General features: G+C 39.1%; 1 protein-coding gene across 1 annotated transcript in view; it reads left to right on the top strand.

Moving 5' to 3' along the window:
* The first annotated feature begins 1,258 nt into the window (after positions 1-1,258).
* The window catches only part of nuak1b (NUAK family, SNF1-like kinase, 1b), a 28,101-nt gene continuing 19,231 nt past the window's right edge, over positions 1,259-10,128 (top strand). The window contains exon 1 of the mRNA XM_038280428.1: positions 1,259-2,442. Within this exon, the coding sequence (XP_038136356.1) occupies positions 2,173-2,442 (270 nt within the window). The 5' untranslated portion in view covers positions 1,259-2,172. The remainder of the gene's footprint in view (positions 2,443-10,128) is intronic.

The following is a 10,128-nucleotide window of genomic DNA, read 5'->3' as shown; positions in this document are numbered from 1 at the left end:
TCCAGGATCTGGTTGAGCAAGAAGGCTTGGCTAACTGCATTTAGCGAGGCTTGCACTCAATGCCGTAGCAACACAAAAATAGGCCCGTAAGCAACATTATCTGTCTGGGCCCCATACTTCTTTACTTTTGCTCTTCTGGAATCATTTAGGAGAGATGTTTCGCACCACTACATCTGCAAAGAGACATCCTAGTCCACAATAGCATTGGGGGCCACCCAGGTGCTAGTGATGGGGCCTCTAATAGGTTGGGGGCCCCTAAGCCACTGCAGTCTCTCCTTACCGTTAGTTATGCAATTGGTTGAATACTTTTGTCCAACTACAATACATTTGATTGGTTTTTCGCGTACCTCTATTTTTTATTTATAGCCCCCCTAATTATTGCTAATTATTTAAAAACAATAAGATGATAGCTTTAGAGGTATTGACAAAGGATCCAGGTTTTCATCTGCTAAATGCTTTTTTTTTTAAAAACAAATAAAAAAAACTCAAACTTTTACAGCTGAATTCAACAGTTTTTCTTGAGTTCTAATTCAGATTTTATGGAAAATTGTAATTTTAACTTAAATTAAGTGAAAAATATGCAACATTCCAACATTATGAATGTATATTGACCTCATAAGAAATAGAATTTTAATTAAACCTGATTGAATAGAAATTTCACTTCAAGCAGCTATCTTAACCTCTTAAAACCTACCGGGTCGTCAGTGAACAAATATACAATAAAACCCGCCTTTTCTCAAGAATGTCTTCATTACTGCTGTTCAAAAAAGACCCATCATTTCCGAGAATAAAAAAAAAAAAAAACAACTTTGAGTCATGTGTGAACTGATGCAGGTTGGTCTGTGTTCTAGTCACCCAATTTTAATGTATATATTAGGAAACTAGAGGGTGTTAACTTTCAATTAAATTTCAATTCAGTTTATTTATACAGCACCAATTCACAAAAGATGTCATCTCAAGGCACTTTACAGTTCAACCAGATCATACAGTCAAATTGATTACAGTTTCTAAGTTATTATTTTTTTTTTCAATTTGGGTATGGAAAATAGGCGAGGATTACCCAAAATGAGGTGGATGTTAAAAGGTTAATATATTTGAATCCCTTGCCCTGTCTTTTATTTCATGCTATTCTGTGCCCCCATGAAAACACGCTGGCCCCCGGGTACATTTGGTCTGGAACCGCCACTGCAGTCATACCTGGCTACGCCGCAGAGCGTTCATATCAGATGAGGCTTTTGTATATGGGACAACACCGCTGGAAGGAGAGGCAGGGAGGAGCAGGAGGAGGTCTGCCCAAACCCCGCCTCCGGTCTCGGATCATCTCGCATTCCTTCTTCGCGGCCCCTCATGCCGTAGATTGATAGAGAAAAGGAAGCAGAAACACAGACAGGGCAGACGAAGAAGCAGAAGAAAGAAGAAGGGGCGCAGCGAAGCGACCATGGCAGTATCCACGACGCGCCAGCGCGAGACAGAGTCCGAGCAAAGCGCGCACCCTCCACCGCCCAGCAGAGCCCGGAGCATGCAGACGCACCACAGACAGCGTCTCGATGAATGAAAGCAGCCGTGTTACCTGGGCCGCGGACACAATGAGGGTCATCTTTACCCAAAACGCCGGTTTCGTCGCAGCCTTTTCGCCTTTCTTCTAATATTGGCAACGTTTAGGACGACAGATGACGTGAACAACATAGAACTGACCGCAGTTAGATCGTGCCAATTTATTTATGTTTTTTTTTTCTTCTTAAATAGATGAGGGGAGAAAAAAAAAAGCAGCATGCAAACATAATACAGCCAGTATTTTAAAAACGAAAGCGTAATCAGATTGCGAAATCTGAATAAAAACAGAATAGTCAATGTTTTATTAGCGACATCATTGGCATTTTAATATAATTTGTATGCATAATTATTATAGATCAGTGAGATATTTTTAGTAATCGATCATCATAGCGCGATTAGAGCATAAATAGGTTAAATGTTTGTTCACTTTGATCAAAGCCAAATGATCAAACAAGACACTCAGTAAATGAATTATATATGTAATAACTACACTTTCTTTATTATTTGTAATTTATTTATTTATTATTACTATTATTAGGTCTATAAGTATTATCTTATCAATAGTTTTAGTTGGTAGTTTAGAAATATTTAGATTTTTTAAGATACCTCTCCAGAGAAATGGAGACCGCTTATTTATCCGCAAACCGAGAGGGCCCCCAGGGGCCCCAGAGAGGTCAAAGCTTAGCGGGTGTCCCCTCTCCTCCGGGCTCACCTGTCGGCGGATCACCGGAGGAGACCCCCTCTCCGGGTGATGGACGGCGGAGCTCGGGCGTGAAGAAGCACCACCACAAACACAACCTCAAACACCGCTATGAGCTCCTGGAGACGCTGGGAAGAGGCACCTACGGCAAAGTCAAGAAGGCTATTGAGCGGCAGACCGGCAGAGAGGTGAGCCCACTTCATAAGAGCCCCTCAGCAGCTGTAAATAAGCTGCCGGGGTGATTTAATGCTCCACAGAGGACCGTTTCTACATGCTTGCAGCGCAAGGTTACATTTCCATTCATTTGCAAACAAATGCCACATAATATTTTCTTGCAGTATATTAAAGTAGCCTATGTGCAAATGATGATAGCCTTGCAGGAAGCGCAGTCTTTCATTAGAGGCGCGCGCTTGTCCTCCTGCCACCCCGCTGGGAATTTCCCCTACGCTCCAAAATGGGACCCATGGGGCCTGGGAGCTGCGCGGCACACGCCTTGTCCTGTTCATGGCCCCTCGACCGGATGTTAGGGTTCAGATCCGGCTACTGACAGACTGATGCCACTGCTGTAGAGTTACCCTCAAAATGACTCCTCAGAGGTCTGTTTCCTTTGTTTAAGTTTAGAGCAGGGGCGTTGCAACACATATAGGAGTACTGGGGCACAGGTTAAATATAAATTAAGTCCAGGCCATCACATACAATTTATATGTAAAAAATAAAGAAAGAAATATAAATAAATAAAATAAAAAATATGGCAAATGAAGATAAAATGAGTTCCAAACATTTGTTGTTGTTGTTTTAGACATATTTGCATAAGTCAATCAATGTTTTCTTCAATTTTAATCATGACAACTTTTGTCAGGAAATGTAATTGGGAAGTTTTACTAGGGACACAGAAGCTACATTCTGAACCATCAGAATTGACATTGAAAAAAATTAAGTTTTACTTCAGTTTATCAAATAGTAGTATAACAGGACTTGGACTTTGTCAGGACAACAAAATTGTTACATGGTGCTGTGTCATTAGTTAAAAGGGTTACCTTAAAACATTAATTCAATACCTCAAAATGAACATTTTCAGACTTTTAAGGTATGAGAATATAGAGAAAGTTCCCCTAAAGTTGGAAGCCGTGTTGGGAAAGGGAAGCTTTGCCACCAACCATCAAACCAATATCCAAAATGGCTGCCTATTATTTCATATTTAATAACTAACTAAGTTTATTTGGAATTTTGAAAATCTATCCTGTAAATCTGTAATTTCTAGCCCATGTTGGGGGTATTGAGACGCCCCTAAAATAAGTTGTTTTTTATACAGTGTGCACTTTAAAAACCAAACAAATAAAACCAAAATAAATGATAAAAGTGTAAATACTAGCCTATATAGTACTTGAGCTTAATATTTGCAGAAGGGCTGCCTACCTGCGATACTGGTGTGAGTGTCTGGTTTTAACTGCAATATTTTTGCAAAATGCTTAACTTATACTTAATACCAAAACACATTATCATGATTACTTTTTACTTCCCCAGCCAGGATTGTGTGTGTCTGTGTGTGTGCGTGTTCACATTTAGGTCAGTTTTCCACTTTCTCTTTCTTTTTTAACCTGATTAGCTGTTTGCATCATAGCAAACCCAACCATTGCTCATGTATCCTTACAGGCTTGAACATCATGGCAAAATATGACCCCTATGCTCACTCTGGCAAGGCACGTGGAACTTTCCATGAAGATCTGTATACAGGTCATAACCGACACCCCACCTCTCTCCCACTGGTTTCACAGCTCCTGATTATCAAAAATCATCTGATCATCTTTTGACTTTGTCGACCGTTTAACTGTGAAAAACTTTGGCTCATACAGTATGGTTGGCTTTGAATTTTTCATCACAAATCAGTAAAGCAATTCTGCAGTTTCATATTTCTTCACTTTTTTATGGTATGCATGGCGTAGTATGCATTTATGATATGATAACCTTGAAGAACAATGCCATAGTTGCATTAGATGTTATAAAGCTAATATAAGAACATGATTCAACTGCTTTTATTTAGCTCATGTACTTATTCTCACCATATTACCTATTACCAATGTAAACTATACCTTTCACTTTCATCACTGCAGAATATTATACCATTTGGATGTTTTACTATTTATAGAATATTGCAAAAACAACAGCCTGGTTAAAGTGTAGCTTGCCAACAGTAGATTTATGTGTCGAATGATGGGTTGGGCTCTATTTGTTTCCACCATGTCACTGTCCATGTTTTACACCACCAGAAATTCAGGCTAAAAGACACAGATAGTGTCTAATTGCAGTAAAGATTAAGAAAACTGCAATGTCCCCATGCATGATGATTTAGCCTAATTTTCCTGGCATATTTCCTTCTTTCAACATTTTTAGCCGCCGCACTCATGCAGCACTAACAGAGCCTGACTTCCTCATAAGCCACGTGCGTCTGATGTTACGCTGTAGTGTTTACTCGACCTTTAACCCCAAGAGGAAGTCCCTCGTGTCCTTCTGGGAGATACAAGAGTCGTTTTCAGACCACTCACTCGTCAAATTCAATCACGGGAAGAGACGGACAAGATAAATGGAGGAAGCTGTGCTTCTGTGTGCGTCTGTCTGTGATGGAATTAACCGAATGCTCTGGATGAAGACTGATTAGATGTGGCTCCATCAGCGTATCAGTAAATGTAGCACAGAGTGTCTGCTTTGATCTGGAAAGCCATATGTTGCATTGCTGGGTAAAAGAGTTGGAATCCAACAAGTATATGAAGTTGATTGCTTTGATCGTGTGCATATGTGACAAGCTTGTTTGATTTAGCATGCCTGCAGAAGATTTGCTGCTTGCCATTATATTCTGAAACACAGTGTGTTAGCCCCTATGTATTTAATGACATCTGTAGTAAAAAAAGACGTGGTGACAGGCAGACCCTGAGTGAATACTGACACATGAAAGGGCATCCACAGCAGGAAATGAGATGGGAGGGAAGGTTAATATCCTGTATAGAGGAATCATCAGAGACAGGAGGAGGTGAGCTGTTAGCACAAGGGATAAAGGGAACCCCAGCACAATAACAGACAGGCTGCCTGGGTTGAAGGGAATAGAGTCACATAAATGTGATCTTAAAGCACCAGATTACATCATTCTCCAATAATTGCTTCAATGGGGAGGTGCACAGAAGGGGGAAAGAATCTAACATTCCTCTGCTGTATGCGGAGCTGCTGATGAGGTATTATGATTCCTGGCTGTGTTTGAGGATAAAGTTCTCTGGCAAAGTGACGAGCCTCTTCCTCCCAGTCCTGCTCTCTCTTCAATTGTCCCATTTATGACTCAGACACACAGTCAACACAACAGATGCTCTAACCTTAAGGCAACACAAAGATGGGTCAGTGTGTGATGAATACTTTTATCTGTTTTAATGGCCTGAGAAAGCACTGGAAGATGTCAGGCTCTACTGAAGCGAGGCAAGAACTTTCACTTCAAACAAGCTCCTTTCAGAGAGTGGTTTGGGGATTGTGGGTGAGGGGGTGGTTAGTAAGGGGGTGTGGGTTATGTTTCCCCAAACCTGGCATGGGGCAGCATGGGCAGCAGTACGGCGACTGTTTACTGTGACTGATGGTAATAAGGGATCCACTTAAGAACAAGCAGAGCTGTGTCAACTGACCCGACAAGGAGTTGATCCACAATCCCGTTAAATGATCCACGTAGAGTTCTGGGCATGGGAACACGAGGAGCTTCATGATGGTAATACCTGGCTTATTTCAAGCCCAGTAAGGATGAGGTGGCCCATTCAATAAGTTAGAGTAAAACTGCTTTGATTACTGATTGATTAATGCTATTCTGAGGGAAGGTTGTACTGCTGTAGAAAACATTTTGCCCCCCTTACAGACTTCTTTTATTTTGCCCTTTTTGTCTCAATTACATAGATCATATAACCTGACTCCGTCAGATGGATTTGCTCCGTATATCCATCTGGAAACCTTCCGTTGAATTAATTTTGTGAAGGGGCGAAAATACTGGTTAGCTGATTGGCCTATGTTGGTGATAGACGGGCCAAATAAACCAATCAGATCAACGAAGCATATGACGTACTAATAGAGTGACTACGAAAACACAACCACAAGCCAGGCTACTCTTGCGGAAGAGCAAAAACGTCTTTTCCTCTGAGAAAAGCCTCCAGAGCAGTGTTTTGTTCTTCTTTCAGTGAAGAAATACTCTGTAATTCCGATAAAACTTGCTCGATAGCCACGCTAACGCTAGTTTCATCAGCTAAAGCCGCCATGTTCTTTAGACTGAATTGTCGCGCTTCTCGTTGCGTCACACCTCAACCCGCCTCAAAGCCAAGGCTGATTGGACGTTCGTTTGGTGAACGGCTCCAAATTTTCTTTAACGAAGAGTCTCCAGACTGATCTGCAAGTGAAACCTTGGAAGCTCGCGAGATCAGGATGGTCTCAAGAGGCTATATCATTTTCATTTATTTCATTTATTGTTTATTTGAAAGGGGACAATGTACATTAATCAACATTAAAACAATGTAAATATACCCGAGTTAGCTAAGGAGTGCTTATTTTCATCTGCAGTCCCCCAGCCAGATATTAAAAAGGCAACCTTAAAAATAAACACAAGTATAAAATCACAAGATTAAATTACAATACCAATTACATAAAAAACATAGATAGATCATATACTTTACAAGCGAATGTCAAACAAGATTACATGAGCAAATAAAACATTGAGTTTGAATAATTGTATATTTATTAGATAAAAAAAAAATATTTTCAAGCCAGCCCTATATACATACATAAACACCCCCAAATAAAAAAAAAAGAATTATTTATGACATATGTAGATCTAGCTTCTTTTATGAACCTCCTGGATAAGCCACTCACGTGCCATTGCGAATATTCAGCTGTTAGACTATAACTGATACTTGAGGTAATGGTTTCGATTACTGTTAATCATTACTTTTTGACTTTGTCCCCACAACTCTCCAAGAGTTTTAGCATCTCAGCTGTTATAGAAAAAATCTTTGTTGGGAAATTTAGGGAAGTTATACTTCATTCCTTTTCAATGTAGACATTGCACACACTGATATTGCATTGGAGATTTGGAGGTTTGATATATTGTGCAGTTCTGCAGCCAGGAAGGAAGACAACTATCCTTAGATCAGGGTACGATGTGTGCTTATTTTGAACTGTTGCTTACTTCCTGTGGTCAGACAGGTTATGTTAAAGTGATTTTGTGATTCTACTCATCTGGTTGTAATTAAGCCTAGTTGTGGCTAAAAGTGACGCAAAAAATAAGTAGTTATTTATCTTTAAGTCTTGATGACAATGGTAAAATCATAGATAAAAAGAACAATAACAGAAAAACATTGTTAGGGGAAAGAAACTTCACAGCTCTGTATGCATAACTATTTATGATATTACATGAAAGGGGCAAGAAATTCTTACATCTACTGTAAAACAATGTTATTTATATGTAAAAAAAAAAAAAAGAAAAGAAAAAAAAAAGCAGTAACGGGGTATAAAATATTCCTTATTTAACAACAACAACTCAAACCAACAAATTAGAAACACAGGATGCAAATCAGCTTCTACGTTTGGTTATAGTTTAACGTCTTTAAATTCTGTGTAATCAAGGCATGGTCTGGACTGGAGTTATTCTGGATTGGGGTTATTTTTATTGATGTACATGGTAATTAGCTTGGCACTCGCTACCGCTTGTGGTTTTCCCGGCATGGGTTCCTTTGAAGGAGGCAGCCTTGCAAGGAGAGGACAAAAGTTTAAACTAACAGCATTTAGAGTGAACAGACGCTAACCATGCACAATCAAAGAAGACCTACGACTCTATCCAGGATCTATATGCTGAAATTAGCATGATGTGCAAGCCTGTGCACTCTCAATTGGTTTATTTGAAGAAGGCCGCTAAATTGTCACTTATGGAAAGCCTAGGCTGGCTGTTCTGATGCTTACAGTTGCGGCTGTTGGCAGCCTGATGGCATTGAAGAATCATCAAATCAAGTGTTGTTTGTAGCAGCTGGATTTCCGATTTCAGGCCCATTTAGCAGGCCAAGTGAAATTAATCACTCTCTCAACCTTTGCTCATTATCCTGATTCCTGTTTAAAACTCTCAGCAGGACCGTTTTACTGGCTGTTTGAAGTGAGGCCATTAGCTGTTCTTTATTAGAATGACTTAAAGTGGGTTACAGAGCTGTGATTAGTGACCTCTCAAGGACTTTTTGACAGGTGGGGAAGCATGCTGTTATTAGCAACACTTTGTCTTTTGTTGGAGCCCCCTTACTTTTAGCACATTGACTGGTCGGCTTCTCCTTCTTTTATGACTTCACTTGATTCCAGCCTTTTGCATCAGGGTTTAGTTCCTCCAACCACATGCAAACCTGCTGAGGCTTTGCATATGGGTGCTGAACATTATCCTATCATAGCAGTGATGCTTCAATAGGTGTTTTGTCGCTTATCTCTGATGCTTGTTTGTGAACTGCTGACTTGCCACTATCAATTTTAAGCTGATTCAAATAATATATATATATATATATATATATATATATATATATATATATATATATATATATATATATATATATATATATATATATATATATATATATATATATATATATATATATATATATAGCAGACCAGTAGTGGCTTCCGCTCTCTGAAACGGCAGCCTCTATAGTGTTAATTAAATCTAAGCATCACGTATTACATTAACAAATGTTGAAACACATAAAACACATTATTACAGTGGGGGAAAATAGCTGTTGTGAAACACTCTGAAATAATAAACTCCAGAAACCACGGCAAGAGTTCAGCCCAAGATGATCTGACTGAATGATCCCTTTTCTCTCTCAACTCATGAGGAAAACCTTCTCACTGTCTGTCTACTGTCAGTCAAAATATGCCTATTAACATTGATCAGCCAGCTTCACGACACGCCCCTGCGCCATAGACACCCTTAGAGGTTTAACCTCACTAGAAGTGATGATTTTGCCGTATTATCCAATCGGGGCTCTACTTTATCCCTGGCAGCGTCGTTCTGCTCCTGAGTGCAGGGGAGATAACATCCATGAGCGGGCTCAACAGCTTGATACAGATTAATGCACAGTATACTCATGAAATCAGGCACATTTTAGGTCATATTTAATGCAGTTTAATGCATATTTCACCAATAATTTAAAGAAATTTAAAGAGGAGATTTAGCCTCCCTATTATTCGTTGAGAAATCGGCAGTTTTTAAATTAACTACCTAAACATTTTGTGCTTCCTCTGATTATGTTTTAAAGCGCCTTACTGATACTGAAAAAAAAGTGTAATTTATGCTGCATCTAGGGCTGTCCATGCTAGGGATGCACGATATTGGGATTTTGGCCGATATCCGATATGCCGATATTTTAAAACTCATGTAGCCGATAACCCATACCGATACCGATGTTAAAGCTGGACAAAAATAAATAGTCATTGAAAATAGCAGTTTTGTTATCCATTTCTGACACTTTGAAAAATAATATACTCAAATATATTTTCATATGCTGATATCAAATTGATTTTTAAAAACGCGGTATCGATCTATTTTACTTTCAAAATCTCGTGAAATTTCATCATTCTGTCACAAACTCTCATGATATTTTGCAAATTCTTGTGAGATTTTGTTAGTAAAATAGATCGATACCGCGTCAATATATCAACATATAAAAATATGGCAAAATTTTGTGATTTTTTTCGGGGGATTTCGTAGCATAACGGTGACATAGCAATATTTTATTAGTAAAAGAGATTGATATGGTGTTTTTAAATGGCAATATATCAGCATATGAAGATATTGTGATATTTTAATGTATCAATATTTTTTCCCTCAT

The sequence above is a fragment of the Cyprinodon tularosa genome, unplaced genomic scaffold, assembly GCF_016077235.1.
Source record: "Cyprinodon tularosa strain WSP-4 unplaced genomic scaffold, ASM1607723v1 ctg16, whole genome shotgun sequence".
Taxonomy (NCBI): Eukaryota; Metazoa; Chordata; class Actinopteri; order Cyprinodontiformes; family Cyprinodontidae; genus Cyprinodon; species Cyprinodon tularosa.
Note: the sequence above shows the minus strand (reverse complement) of the source record. Positions and strands in the feature narration are given on the sequence as shown.